The 15,426-nt window shown below is 37.9% G+C and overlaps 2 protein-coding genes across 3 annotated transcripts; one reads left to right on the top strand and one right to left on the bottom strand.

Annotated features, from left to right (window-relative positions):
* Positions 1-171: 171 nt before the first annotated feature.
* Positions 172-5,484, bottom strand: LOC124634475 (ATPase H(+)-transporting accessory protein 2-like). Its single transcript, XM_047170075.1, has 8 exons — positions 5,433-5,484; positions 5,225-5,355; positions 4,643-4,741; positions 4,395-4,538; positions 3,993-4,133; positions 3,706-3,835; positions 3,163-3,437; positions 172-533 (listed from the first exon to the last, which is right to left on the bottom strand). Exons 1-8 carry the CDS (start codon positions 5,482-5,484, stop codon positions 342-344), a joined length of 1,164 nt encoding a protein of 387 aa, XP_047026031.1. The 3' UTR covers positions 172-341.
* A 2,598-nt stretch (positions 5,485-8,082) lies between these two features.
* On the top strand, positions 8,083-15,415 carry LOC124634254. 2 transcript variants are annotated; one of them, XM_047169719.1, is made up of 14 exons: positions 8,083-8,325; positions 8,603-9,287; positions 9,373-9,476; positions 9,556-9,721; positions 9,946-10,083; positions 10,316-10,404; positions 10,711-11,920; positions 12,003-12,082; positions 12,166-12,313; positions 12,507-12,598; positions 12,775-13,367; positions 13,753-13,872; positions 14,097-14,201; positions 15,219-15,415. In XM_047169719.1, exons 1-14 carry the CDS (start codon positions 8,176-8,178, stop codon positions 15,298-15,300), a joined length of 3,762 nt encoding a protein of 1,253 aa, XP_047025675.1. In that variant the 5' UTR covers positions 8,083-8,175; the 3' UTR covers positions 15,301-15,415. The 2 variants fall into 2 exon arrangements, with proteins under 2 accessions (XP_047025675.1, XP_047025677.1); XM_047169721.1 differs by lacking the exon at positions 14,097-14,201.
* The last annotated feature ends 11 nt before the right edge of the window (positions 15,416-15,426 follow it).

The raw sequence follows: 15,426 nt of genomic DNA, 5'->3' as shown, positions 1-15,426 counted from the left end.
ACTGGTTGTCAGACTTATAATAAAAAATTCTATGTGAAAATTCACTTTTTATCGTATCTAAATGCTAATAGCTTATAAACAAAACATAATTATCGTACTTACATAGAATGTGATATTGAATAGGTACATAATAAATTTAAAAAAGTACAATCAACTATCCACGGACGAGTAATTTTTACTAGACCGTGGAACTATCCTACTAATTTAGAAATACATAACTTGTAGCCCATTCAAATGAGCGTTGAAATATCTTTGTCTCAACTCGCTAATATCTAAACGATACCTTCTTTCATGTCAGTGAGATTTTAGTGCTAAAGTTAGGTACATCTGTTAAATATTACTTAATTGTCTTTTTTCATTCCACGATGGCTGGTCATTCTGTATATGATAGAGTCTCTACCCGGATCCATATCCATGCATGCATACAAAACTGCCAAAAGACTGAAGGTCAACAATATACTCATCCAAAGAAAAATGTTGAAGATAGCAGTGAAATCGTTACTAAATTCGCCTTTTCCTGATCGTAGTTCTCCCTAAAAACAAAAAAATGTTCTGCATATACGGCTCATACCTTTACAAGTTTGGTTTAATTTTGCTTAGTGAATTTGGATTCTAAGGGTCCGTACAGATAGACCGGCTCGGAGAGCATCGGCTGCGTGATAGTGTTGTAAACTGACGGTCACATACGATAAGTGACCGTCAATTAATATTAAATGACCGGTCACATTGGACATTTATTGTCAGACTGGTCAGATATATTAAATAAGTATTTTTTACTTGGTACAATTATTATTTTCGTCTCAAGCAAATTAAAAACATTATGAATGTGAAATAATACCTATAATTGCCTTTCTAAACCAACATAGTGCATAGATAACCTTTTAAAAAGATAGACTCTCAAGTACGTATTTATTTTTATTGATGTATACTGACAAATCATTAATCATAGAGTGTCGGCGAAATCTTCTTTTTTTTATCGACGTTAAAAATCATCAAATGACCCCTCCCGCTGTGGGTTAGCAGCGGTGAGGGAGTGTCAGACTCTTACTGACTAAAAACCGTCGTGTTCCGTCGTAGGCCTTTTATGTACCAGAGCCGCGGTAACTCTTTCGAACAACCCGCAGCCCCGACAGGCCTTGGCCCTGCTGGGCCCCTCTGGGGTTGCTGACATCTCTTTGAGGAGCGCGTGTCGACACGGGTCTGTCGTCTAAGTAGACAGAGGGACGATGAGCCACCGGAACTCACCGCCCACAGACCCACACCTACGGTGGCCGGGAGTCATCTCGCGACACCCGGCGCCCGTGGTGTCTACCTGGTCCAGCACGGCGGCTGGGATGAGAGGTGCGAACTCTCTGGCGTTCCGCCTCCTCCTTCTCGAGCATGATTGCTTCGCAGAAGGAGGCGACGGCATCCCATTCCCCCTCGCCCCGGACCATGGCCTGGATCAGGGCCGGACGCGAGAGGTCGCCGCCGCCTAAAGCCTCGACGAGGTGCCCTTCCCATGCGGGGCACACCTGGACTGTGTGGTCCACCGTGTCCTCGGGGCTGTCCGCACAGTGGTGACACCCGGGCGCCTCCTCACGACCGATTCGGTACAGGTACCTCCCGAAACAACCGTCTCCGGTGAGGACCTGCGTCATGCGGTACGTGAGGGCGCCATGACTCCTCCCGAGCCACTCCTCAAAGAGGGGACTTACCGCCACGATGGTGGCGTGCCCTGCACTGGGTTGCGACAGTCGCTCCCTCCAGGCCACCATGAGATCGCGCCGGAGCTCCGCCCGCTGCGCGACAACTTGCCGCGGCAGCGGAGTTTCCCCCCGGCGCAGTGTCTCCTCGCGCCAGTCGTACAGGCGCAAGAAGACTCTCGCCTCCAGATCCCACGGTGGCAGTCCAACAAGTAGGCCAGCTGCTTCGCGGGAGATCGTACGGTACCCCCGGATTAGCCTAATAGCTATCACCTTTTGGGGCACGTTCAGGTAGTGTACAGCACGCGGCCGTACCGAACGTGCCCATACCGGGGCCCCGTAAAGGGCCATGGACCGCATAACCCCCGCGTAGAGTTTACGGCAGGGGGCGTTTGGGCCTCCCAGATTGGGCAGGAGCCGTTTGAAGGCAGCACCTGCCTTCTCCAGTTTGGGGCCCAAACGTCGGAAATGCTCAACGAAGTTCCACCGGCTGTCGAGGACGAGTCCTAGGTACTTCATCGCCCTCTCGACGCCGATGGGAACCCCCCCCCCCCCCACCGTGACTTGGGAGCCTGAAGGTGGCGCGTTCCGAAGCCCATGAAAGCACATGGCCTCGGATTTGTGCAAGGTCACCTCCAGGCCCAGCAGCTAGATCCTCTCGATGATCGTCGCAACCCCGCGCGTCATTATCTCGGCCGCCTCCTGGTGCGACCTCCCTTGTGCCAGAACCAACGTGTCGTCAGCGTAGCAGACCACGCTGACGCCGCTAGGGAGGTCGGCGCGCAGCACCTAGTCGTAGCCGATGTTCCACAAGAGCGGCCCAGAACCGACCCCTGCGGAACACCGCACGACATCTCCCGCCGGGCGAAATCTTATCTTAAAGATCGATGAATGACATTTGGTTACCTTCGATGATTCTAAAACTTCCGTAGTTTTATAAAATAAAGAAAGAAAAAACGTTTATTTCTAATAAATTCTATTTTTAAACAAAAAAACGATTCTGACGTTGCTGACAATAAATGACAATAAGTGACCGGTCAAATTGGATAAATGTCCAATATGCTCGGTCAGATTAATCGGTCACATATAACGTGACGTTCACTTTACATCTCTACTGCGTGAGATTGAGGGGCCCGATTCTCCTAAGTTAATAATGTCTGTCAACATTGAATAGAAATTGAATCGCAATAGCAGTTTTAACCTTAGCGGGCATTCTGCTACTAATATAAGACCAATCGTATTCTAATGACATTTGATTGGTTTGCGATTGGTCTGCCATTTGGTCTATAAGGTAGTTTGCTCTCCAATCATATTGCAATCGTCGAAAAAATAGCGGAATGCCACATACGCTTCAATCGTAATTGAGTAGTGATTGGATCTTAGTCGGATGTGAATCGTATGTCGCTTAAGTAAAATTAGTAGAATCGCGCCCTTCAACGGTGGGTGTCCTTATGATTCGGTTTATTTAATATCTTACCCCTTCGTTTTTCTGGATCCAGTCATAATCGGGTGACCCATCTGCCTTACTGTATAAATAAGGATGTTTCTCCCAGCCGAGGGGCGCCTGTATCCATGGAAAAGGCCAAACGGGTTTAGACGTTCCTGACGGTGGTGTAGGGTCATCTGGGCCTTTCAAGCCTAGCGAGCGGGCAGCACGCCGTGTATGAGCGACGTCGGTTGTTACAGCGGTCAATAATACGGAGCGGTCATAGGCCTTGACAAATGCTTTGCAAAGGTCTCGCAGAGCATCACCTTCGAAAAAATATTTAAATTTCAGCATAATTGGTATAATTCATACCGACTTAAAAAGGAGGAGGTTCTCAAGTGGGCTGTTTTTTTTGTCTTTTTTACTCGATTTCCCGAAGAGCACGTTAAGCGGTCGGTCCTACGCGTCATCTCCCTTTGATCGTTTCAGATTGCCGTCAGATCGGTCTATTAGAGATTAGAGAAGCCGCCGCAGCCGGACATCTATTTAGACTTAGACGACTTTATTTATTTTAAAGATTGCGAAAGAACATACCTAACAGCTTTTTAGCCTCTTTAGTTTGAAGGGAAATAGGACCGTATAAATCAGATAACGCATGAAGATTGCGGAAACGGAAAGTGTAGAAATCAATTATATTATCAGGAATAATAGCTCCACTCTGTACCTACAAATAAATTACTTATTATTTAATAAGTGTAATAGCTTGGCTTTATACACTGCAGACTGTACTTGCAAATAAGCATACTAAAAGCTGTAGTAAAAAGAAAATCACTACACTACTGGTCGACATTCATTCAAATTAATATGCAAAAAAAAATTGCCTTTCCAATAAAAGTTTTCAGAGTTCCGAGCTCATTCAAAAAGTGGCGATCTTCTTCAACTGAATTCTTCAAGAAAACAAGGCTTTGTTCAGGATACGCTGGAGATGGGACACCATCGAAAACACCTTTAAACACATTTAGCTGCAGAAATTAAATAATGAAGTTAGTCTATGTTATCTTATTTTAATAAAATTTAAGCAAATATATGATTAACGGCCAGTTTCTTCATCAAAAGTAAAAGTTAAAGTAATGTCTAAAGTAAAAGTAGCGGTCAAATTCGTTTTTTCAAGGCTAAAGTGACAGCAAAACTAATAGAAAATTTGAATTTGACCGTTACTTTTACTTTAGACATTACTTTGACTTTAACTTTTGATGAAAAAACTGGCTGTTAGTAATTAATACCGCATTATCATCTGACAGTTTGATGTGAACAATTTTGTTGCCACCATTACTAAAACGTGTATTTATTCTGTGCTTAACACCTCTGAAGGTATCCGGTTCATATTCATCTACAATCAGTGGGTAGGTTTTCATGTCTGTTCCAGCCTGCAATCGTGATTATTTTTATGTAACTGGTCGTGACGAAAATTGTTATTGGCAATACGACAAACCACCGTATTTTAATGCTTCGTAGGCGCTCAATTACTCACATGAATACCAAGACTTGCGATGCCATCAATATATACCTCCACCACCGCTTCTGGAGTGTTAAAGGGGTCGATGACGTGTAAGCCTTTCCATTCTGATTCCTACCGAAATAGTAAAAAATCTTTGAAAGTCCAAATACATTTGATAGGACTGAGGGGTCGACTCTATTAAAATAGCTGAAAGAAACTCTTCCAATAAGGCTAGGCTTATACTAGGTACCTACGGAGAATCACTTATACTTCGCTGTCGGTACCTGCGTTCCTAACGGAGCATATTTTCTAAACGTACACAGGTGACAAGCATCCTCATGACTGCTAGCGAAGTTTGCCGAGATTAGCGAAGGCGAGGAGTATGAAACCCTTTCACGCTTTGGCTTACAACTTTACTGAGGACCTCGCCAAGGAATTTCGAGTACCTAGTGTGGAGGACGCTTATCACCTACGAAGCCGTGCCCGCGGCCACGGTTTGCTCCCGGATCGGTGTAATAAATTCCATCTTCCCGGAACAGAAGTTTGCTTCACCAATTAAGAACACATTGCGTAGTGTTACATTCTTCTATAATCTAGTGACTACACGCGAAATACCTCTTCAATGGAGAGTCCAAGACTGGCAGAAAATATTTCTTTTAAAAGGCTCTCATATGTTTGGTCTGCTTCCAAAAATTTGAGGGATGGTGGACTATGAAGAATTTTGAACTCCCCTGCGGCATCAGAGCCTAAAATGAAATCCCTTTTGATCAATTCCGTTTTAAAATATATACCATACCATTACCCTAATTGAAATATTTGTTACCAATAACTGCTAGGGCAAGTAACGTCCAAATTGAAATCATGAAACCAAACATTTTATTTAATCCTTGGTTACCGATTCTACGCACAACTATGAACAACACAGACTAGGAATATGAACAATCACGAAATCATTTTTGGAACTCTCTGGAATTCCCATAGTTTTAAAATAGGTTCACGCCCGTACATCCTATATCTATGGGAATTTCATTCATCTCATACACTCATAGACCCATACTTATTTTCGAACAGGCAACGATAAGAAATCATAGACTACATAAATTCGATGACATAAATACAAATAACCACTGACCTCTATACAAGCTGTTGATTTGCATCCGTGCCATATTCAAGGAGGTAATTATGCTAATGATTCTCGACCCAAATCAATAAAAAAATTGGTACGTAATTTTTTTTCATTAATTTTTTTTCGGAATTCCTTAAATGTCATCTAGCCTTATTTAAACTTGACGCGTATGTTACTGGCCTTAAAACCGTGCTGCACCCTCACACAAACGCAAACACAAAGCATACGCAACGATCACTCATAAATTTCATTCATAAAATTGGATTACTTCTGAAATACCACGACATTACAATGACAAAAAAAGCAGTGCATATTAGTTATTTCCCATCTACTGTAATTCCAATCGATTATTTACGTATTGTATGTCCTCCTCCTGAACCATGGCACAAATGCAAATCAACACCTTGTATTTACCACCAAATAACCCCTAAATAACCAAAGAAAAAGGAAGCGACAATAGACCAATAGACTATCAATAGACGTAGGTACTTCTCATTGGTACTTCTTCTACGCAAGGAAGTATTATTGAAACCACTGTAATCTGGGGCCCGATTCTCCCATGATTCTCCTAAGTTAATAATGTCAAAATCGAATAGTAATCGAATCGCAATACGATCGTAATAGCAGTTTTAACCATATCGAGCATTCTGCTACTAATAAAAGACCAATCGTATTCGATTGACATTTGATTGGTGTGCGATTGGTATGCTATTTTGGTAATTTTGGTCTATACGGTAGTTTGCCGTGCAATCATTTTGCAATCGTAAAACATTTGCAGACAAAATGATTCATTATTGAATGACAGAAAAGAATAAAAACGTTTATTACAAAGAAAAAATAGCGGAATGCCACATACGCTTCAATAGTAATCGAGTCGGAATTGGATCTCAGTCGAATCGAGTCGAACGTCAATCGAAGGTCGCTTAAGTAAAATTAGGAGAATCGGGCCCCTGATAAGGTAATTTTTATATTAAATCATATTGATGGCCGGGTTCCGAGTACCTTTTTTGGAGTTTGTTTATTACTTTTCTCCTAAAACACTTCTAACGTGTAATTCAAAACAAAATTAAATGGGGGTACCTATGTTGTCGTAGTGTTATCGAGTTACTACACTGAGGCTATCACATGCACGCGTGACTGTGTGCATGTGAAAATGGCTGGTTGTTTTCATACGAAAATGAGTGAATTACGTGAAAGTTGTTCTTGGCACGTTTTAGTCTCCAGCTTTTCGTGCTTTTAAGGATAATGTGCAGTGTGCAGGCAGGATATCTTTACATGTCAAATTACCAACTGTCTGTTTGGGGCTTGACCATAGACATAATATTAGTAAACAGGACTGCGCATATAAACCCAAAAAACGAGCCGAGTGAAACAGTTAGTACGGAGGCTGTCTGTCCCTTTCTAATAGGGTGACTATGAGATTAAGCTATGTGAGACAAATCCGAATTTGCTAAGATTATTAAACACAGATTAGTATTGAAGTTTTAACTTACGCAGTTTGTGACCTTAAGATACTAATAAAGGCTTTTAATAATTAGCGGAAATTAGCAGTATAAAAGCAGGAAGATTCGAAGTGAAGACTGTTTTTTTTGTATTTCTACTTCATATATAGACTGCTGAGCCATTTATGTCGCCTTTCTTCATTTTTTGGGAAGCTATAAGAATAGTACAACAGTTTTAAAATCCATCACCCATATTTTGACTCGTCACAAGAATTCATGGGCACCCTAGTTGTTTGGTTTACGAAAATGTTATTTAGCTAACCTGTGGAACGATATATTGCAACCACCATAGGATTCACTTTTGCAAGTAGAAACGCAACACTTTTTCACCATTTTAATAGTTTAAATTGATTTAATACAAAAAAATATAAACAAAATTTTAAATGCTGATTACGCGCCAAGAATGTTTAGGGTTACCACTAGAAAATAAAAAAAAGCAAAATAAAAATTTATGTTGTTTATGTTTTAATAATAAATACGAATAAATTAATGCGATTGTTATTAATTTGTTGACTTACAATTGTTAAAATAAGATAAAAATATAAGTGATTCAATTGTTTTTGGAAAGACAAAACTTTTGATCACAACATTTTTTTATGCTGGCAAGGTGTTAGAAAGAGACAAACAGCCTCCGTTCGAACTATCCCTCTCGGCTCGGATTTGCCTCTGTGTATTATGCAACCAATTTAGTACCTTATTGCGTCAGAATAGAGTTCATTTTCGTAAATATATATTTTGAACGTGCGCAATCTTGTTTAGTAATATTATATCTATGGGCTTGACAGTTAAGAGTTATGAGATGACATGAATTGACATGACACTTGACAGTGAGTGAGTGACTTTACTTGCGATCGCGGTTCAGATTTGCAAGTCGGGTTTTAAAATTTTCATTAGATTTGAAAGAAATTGGCAGCAAGTTAGGAGTAATATACAATATAATGAGTGGAGTAACAAGGGATGAAGTTAGACAACAAGTTTCTTCAGTGGGAAACTCCTGGATAGTATGCAAATCTAAATCCCATCCAGGGTATGTTTACTATTTTAACAGTTTAACTGGAGAAGCTGCGTGGAATTTAAGTGATGCGGAGGTAAATATTAACCACGGTATATGTATCTTTTTTACACTGGTCGACAAAGTTTTGTAACAAGAAAGCTACTTGCTAATTTTAAATTACCTGCCCACCCCCATTTTATTACCATATTTATTTTAATACCACACATTTTATAATATGTAGTTAAAAACTCATTTTCATCATTCACATTAAGACTGCTTTCCTGAAAAATGGGACACTGTATGACTGACCAAGACATTTCTACTCATAATATAATTTATACTCTATCTTCATGTCATGTTTTGTTTTTCAGATTGAGAAGGCAAAATGCCAGACAAAACGTCTTCAGAGCATTCCAGGTGCTAAACCAACAAAATTTCCAGAACCAAAAGATAACCCACCTAGGTATCTTTTGAATAATTTGAAAGCACCTCACACACCATTAATAATTAACAAAGTAACAGAACAACAGCCAGTTTTTAATAACTCAAATTTTGGGAATAGTAATGGAACTTTATGTACCAATTTGAATCAGGTGTCAGGGGTGTTGCGTGGTACACAGATTAATAATCCTACCTCAGTAAAACCTGTGCATATGCCTTTCAACCAACCTATAGGTACATATAGTTTAAACAATACTACTCTCAATTATAATCCAAAAGTGTGGGATGTTCCTCCGACACAACAAATTTTTGTGGCACCCACAATGACTCCTCTTCTGAACCATACTGCAAATCCTGTAAATGTTAGTTTTAACAACTTATCACAGCCAATCCAAGGACTTTTTTTTAATAATGCTGAAAATGTCAGTCATAACAAGCAAGAAGTATTTACAAGAGAGTCAAGAACACATAACCCCAGAGAGCGTAATTATGGCCAAAGAGTTCATAGAGGAATAAGTAAAAAGTGTGCATTTCCAAATAATAATAGCAATAATCTAAGGCAGAAGATAGGCATAAGAAAAAGATTTTATGGGGAGAATTCTAGTTTTTTGGAAGGTAAAAATAATGATTATTAAAGGACAATACATTTATTATTATTCTTTTCAATATTTTAATCTTTTAATCCTTTGTATTTTTTTAGGATCTGGTAATAGAGGTAATGCAAGACAATCTGAAACTTCACCTCAAATTGATGCTCCAAATAATAAAGAAACTGGTTTAGCTGATATAAATACTGGCACTATGGTATAAAATTTAAGGTTTTCCTTGCTTTGCCTTTCTGACAAGGGCTACTATTTATTGTACTAATGAGGTTTGCTTTCAGGAGGAGCTCTCGGAGACACGTTTACAGGAAGCACAGTCAAAGCTTAATGTAATGCCTTTAAAATGTCTGGCTCCACCTGATGCTAATCTAGATGCTTGGTTTATATTGGTCGATTTGGGTGTGCTCCTGAATGAATTTAAATTTCTCACTGTGTTGACAGATTCAGGTAATTAATTATTGTATATATATTTTCACTCTGTAATTTCATGTATTATGTCTTTTGTAATGAGTTTGAATATAAAATTAATATCTATTTTTTATTAAATTCAAAATATCTTCGGATTACTTAGATAACTGTAAAATACTTTTCATACAGGTTAGCTTAAAAGGTAAACTTCAGGTTAGACAACGAGCAGCATATATGTATATCAAATTTTAATATTATTACAGATGAAAAATGCCACCTCATGGTTCCGAAAAGGGTTATGGAAGAACTTAAAACATATGTGTCTTGTACAGGAATTATACAAGCCAGACGTATTTTACGATTTTTGTCACAACAGATTGAGATTGGATACGCTTGCATGGGTAAGAATTGCAAGAAACATTTTATAATGTTAATAATGACTATTTCTCTGATCTGATGCTTCTAGGAGCAATTGCTGAACATAAGCTTAATTTATTGAGAGACAACATAAGATTAGGTTTTCCCAACAATATAATGTCTTGTTTGAATAAACTTGCCTAGTATCTCCTAGTAGCCTGTCCTGAAAGTGGAGGTAATATTAATGTTAATTTTCCTCTTATGTTCCTGCTGAAGCTGAAGAGCCATCTAACGTTAATAGAGATGATATGGCGGATGTGATTCTTAAAACTTGTGAAGATCTATTGGATAAAAAATATCACGTGGTAAGTAAAAATCTTTTCCCAGTATCTTGTAAGGTAAAGTCATCTCAGACAGTAACATTTGGTAATTATGTAAAAAAACCTGTTTCTACCCAATATTATCCTGGTAAGGTTCAATACATACTTTTCTTTACACGCTTTGAATAAAACAAGTGAGTCTATGTTAGTGTGGAGCCAGTCCAAGTATCCATTTGATGTTTCTCAATTGCCTCCCACTATAAGCTACCTTTTGGTTTTAATTTATATATAAGAGATGTATCGAAATCTTTCGCTTTACGTTCCTATGCATATACCCATAATTCTTTTTAGATTCTTATCTCCGACGACAGTGGGGTTTTAACAAAGGCGTCGCCAAACATACACATCTTTTCTACTAACGAGATTAAAAACCTTTTATTGGATAATTCAAATAAACAAACTGAATTACCTGTACATGTTAAAAAACCATTTTTGGTCGACGAACAATTAAATAAAAATAAAAATACGGTGCCAAACAATACCCCACAAATGACAGAAACTATCAGTGCTGGTACTGATACCGAAGATAAAGAACATATTAATGGACAAGAAATACAAAAACAAACGAAAGTACAAGAAACACAAAATCTAAAAGTAAAAAATAAACAAGATAAAATAAAAGAATGCGTAGTATTGAAAAATACAGTAGACCTAGGTATTCAAACTAATTTTGCAGATATCATTGCAAGCACCACCAGTACCTTGAATATGGCAGGACAACAAACTCAAAAAGCTTCAGCAATTCCTCAAAATACAATAGAAATACCAAAAAATATTGCCGAGAAAAAGAGGAAAATTAAATTAAAACGTAGTAGTTATAATCAAACTCCAAACCTTTATACTGAAAAGAAACAGTTTAAATGGCGCAGTAGAAGAAAAACAGCGCCTCCGCCCATTGAACAGAAATCATCTCATGTCGAAATGTCTTATACGGAGAAGATTGAATTCCCTAGAAAAAATACGAGAGATGACATACAAACAGACATTACTTCTAGGAAAGATCCAACGTGTAGGGACATCGAAACTATTATTTTGGATGAAAGTTTCGGAAGTAGAGAGTCGAGTATAATTGCCGATGTGAGGAACTCCGCCACTAATCAAAATATAACAATTGATGAAACGTCAACTTCGGGAATAATATCTAATTCTGATAGTAATGTCGACGCTGAAATTAATAGCAGTTACTTGAGAAAAAGTCAACAGCAGATATGCAATGGACAGACTCCGGAAAAACCTATGTACAAAGTTGACAGTGTAGCTATGGAAGAGTATTTAAAAATGAAGTGTGACGAATGGGTTTCTAGATTTATTCAGATAATGGAAGAGGTGCTAAGTCAAGTTTTGCACCAAGACCCACCGTTTATACATAAAGATATGCCACCTCCTTGGACATTGCACGAGGCAGCGCAATGCGTTGCTATAAAATTCCGCAGTCTTCAGGATATTAACGATGCCGCAAATAAATTATCAAGCTTGCTCTTCAATGTTAGTGATGCCAAGGGTAAGATAATTTTATTTATTCTTTGTGTAAAATTATTATTATTTTATGTACCTACGTGCTATAGTAAGATTTTATTTTACAGGCAAAATTACGATGAATATCACACCATATCAATACATGCAAATGTATAGTTATGGTATGCACTTGCTTGTTGCAATAAAGGTAAGTAGGTATTGAAATAGAAAATACGATTTTGTAGTATCATAATCACAATCATTGATAAGGTGATTCTTTTATAATCTTAGAGGGTGAGTTCCAGTTGCGAAGATATACAAGTAGCAGTTGAATTATTGAATAAACTTTTGTACGATATCAGAAACCCGAATATGGATGACTCTTTTATCGATAATACACATGAGAACGTGTCGGGCAATGATTTATCAGTATCCTCAGGTAATTAGAGCGATTATAGTTTTCGTCAAACTTTTATGGCGAAATTATGTGACTCGCTGCGCAGAAATCTCGCGCGCATATTTTGTCGGAATTTAATTGCGAGTCGCCATTTAGTTCGGCGAGAACGATATCTAATACGCATTAATATGATCGACTAATTTTGCTTGTGTTTTAACTATCTGTTATTTTCCAGTTGGACTAGATAAAAATGATGGCAGTTTATTACTTGGCCAAGGAGCCTTACAGCACGAATCTGTAGAGTCCAAAAAAAGGAAACCCTCTGAGGTATTTATACTTATCGACAGAGCCGGTCGAATCGGTTTAACTTTTTAACCAAGATTACTCCCCGCCCCGTAAAGTAACACCTAAAGCCATATTCCATCCATAGCTTATCGATATTTATCATTGAAAGTCAAATTAATGTTGATTCTTATTTGAAAATTCATGATATTTTGTTTCAGAAAGAATTACCAACAGCTATTAAATTTGTACGAAAAATTAATATAAATTCTTCATTCTTTAAAAATTCGAGCCATCGTAAATGTAACACTTTAAATAATGGAAATAATTTAGTTAAAATGAGTAATTCAGCCAAATCCAACTTACAAACAATTGAAAGAAAACAGTCAAATGGGGTTCATTCAGTAGAAACCAATAATATACAAGCAGCAAATAAAGCTTCGAAAAAATCTGCAGATGAGTCAACCAAACAGCCAAATGTTGTAAGAAAATTCACGATTTGTCCTGAGTTAGAAGCAAAAGTGCAAAGTAACAAAAATAAAGGTCATAATGATGAAGAAGACTATGATGACGACTGTGGTGAATATGTATCTGAGGAAGAATATTGTTCCGAAGAAGGCAACAATAGTTTGCAGCATAACGGCGAAAATATTAGTAAAACAAATGGTGTACTGGAAACTAATAGGGAATTAACCCCTACAAATGTGGAAGTCGATCCGCTGATAGCAGATGAAAATACAAAAAGGTTCAAATACATAGCAAGTAAGCTTCTGCAAGAAATAAAAAAGGCACTGTGTGAAGTACGCATATTATGGTGAGTGTTTTTATGTACATCCTACTACACGCGAGATTAGAATAGAAATTAAAGTTTGTAAGGATGTATTTTTGTATGTGGGTAACCTTGATACTTAAGACACGGGTGGAACGAACTAGCTATATGATCATCATCCTTTCTTTCTCATCGCACTGCAAAGCACAAGCTTCCTCTGACACTGAGAAGGATTGAGCGTTTATCACCATGCTTGCTCGGTGCGGGTTGGAGATCTTAGATCTTATGGTCCCGGATTCTTCGAATGTTTTCCTTCACCTTTCATCAGTCGTAGGTGTCCAAGATAAACTTGAAAGTACATATATATGAACGAAAAAAAAAATTATTAATTGAATTATATTTTTCTATTATCATCATAATTTATTTTTAGCAACCAGTGTTACAAAGAATTGGAGAAGTCAGAGCAGTCGTCAGAGCTGAAATGTGAATTACAAAAAATGGTCGAAAGAGCGCACTTACACATTATTCGTTTGTGTAGATCGTTGGAAAGGTAATTTTGACTAACACTATTAATCTATTTATTTCTATGTTTAGTTTTTTTTTATTAGATAATCGCGATTTTTGGAATTGTGGGTCTTTTTCAAACACTGATTGGAATTTTCAGCTAGCCTGAAAAGGGTTATTAGGTTTTAAAAATGTTTACAAATAATTCTGCTTTTGCTTTTACATTTGCAAACTTAATCTGATAATTTCAACATGTTCACATTTATTCAGTGTGCTGGATCGAGAGACGAATCCTACCGATAGTATGTCTAATTTATTGAAGCAGGTTGATATTAACATCAACCTTGTGGACCCAAGGCTACTTCAAGAGTACAGGTAAGCGATTACACCTATCCTATTTCATTTAAATCATTCAAAACAAACTTTCGTATCTGTCAATAAAAAAAATCGGTCCATCACAGAAAGTAATAATGATGATGATTTATGATAAATCTATACTGATATATAATTATAAAGCTGAAGAGTTTGTTTTTTTGTTTGCTTGAACGCGCTAATCTCAGGTCCGCCCATTTATCGAGGAAGGCTATAGTCTACTTTTTATCCGGATTCGTGCAGAGGTTCCCTCGGGACGCGGGTGAAACCGCTGGGCGATGCTAGTTTTATTTTGATCAAATTGGGATTTTTTGATGCACTGGAAACGACGACTATCTCGGTCGTCGCTGTAGAGTAAGGGTCCGTTCAGACAGACCGGCTCGGAGAGGAGAGCAAATTCTTAACACGTTGAACATCAAGTACCTACTTAGTATTTGTAGTATGGTTTATTTTTGCATGTGCACTGCTTTTGTCACTAAGAATTCTCGATGGTGTTCGGTGTGAAATAATAATAATAATATTTTTTTCGGTCTTCCGCCGATCGGCCGGTCGGAGCCGATTACGGTCGATGTGAAAAGAAAAATGCGCGCCGATGCTCTCCGAGCCGGTCTGTGTGAACGCACTCTAAATGTAAATGGGAGTGTCATATACGAATTTACAAATCATACTTAACTGATAAACTCGCGACAACGTTTGACTGATTACCATGAAAGCTATCTACGCGGTTTATCATGAAAAGGCTTTATGATAAATGATTTGTTGTCTCGATAATTAATCGTGAATTGTTTTGTATCAGGGAATGTTTTGGTAATGGGAACCTAGAGACTAAATGAGTTGTCTGAATAAGCTAATATGTATTTGTTCGTTTCCGTATTAATTTATAGTAATGAGAAACGAAATGAAACCACATATTTTATCGACGATAATTCGGAACTAAATATTATCTTGTTAACTATGATAAGATCTTGGTGATGAATAAATACTCGTAGTACCTATGCTCAAAAGGTTTTTTTTTTTCAGATCATCGGTCGCCAAGAGCAGGAATCAGGCGAATGAATTCCTTAACTCAATCCGGAATGTAATATCTGCTTTTAACACTTGAATATTGTATATGAAGTTAAGACAAAACCTGTTTAACAATAATAATATTGTTCTAATGTTTATTGAAATGTAAATACTTTTGTTTTTTATTAAAAGAGAAAGTTTTTAAATAAAAATTTGTTTCATA

The sequence above is a fragment of the Helicoverpa zea genome, chromosome 11 (genome assembly GCF_022581195.2).
Source record: "Helicoverpa zea isolate HzStark_Cry1AcR chromosome 11, ilHelZeax1.1, whole genome shotgun sequence".
Taxonomy (NCBI): Eukaryota; Metazoa; Arthropoda; class Insecta; order Lepidoptera; family Noctuidae; genus Helicoverpa; species Helicoverpa zea.
The sequence above is the reverse complement of the archived record's forward strand: the minus strand, read 5'-3'. Positions and strand labels throughout refer to the sequence as shown.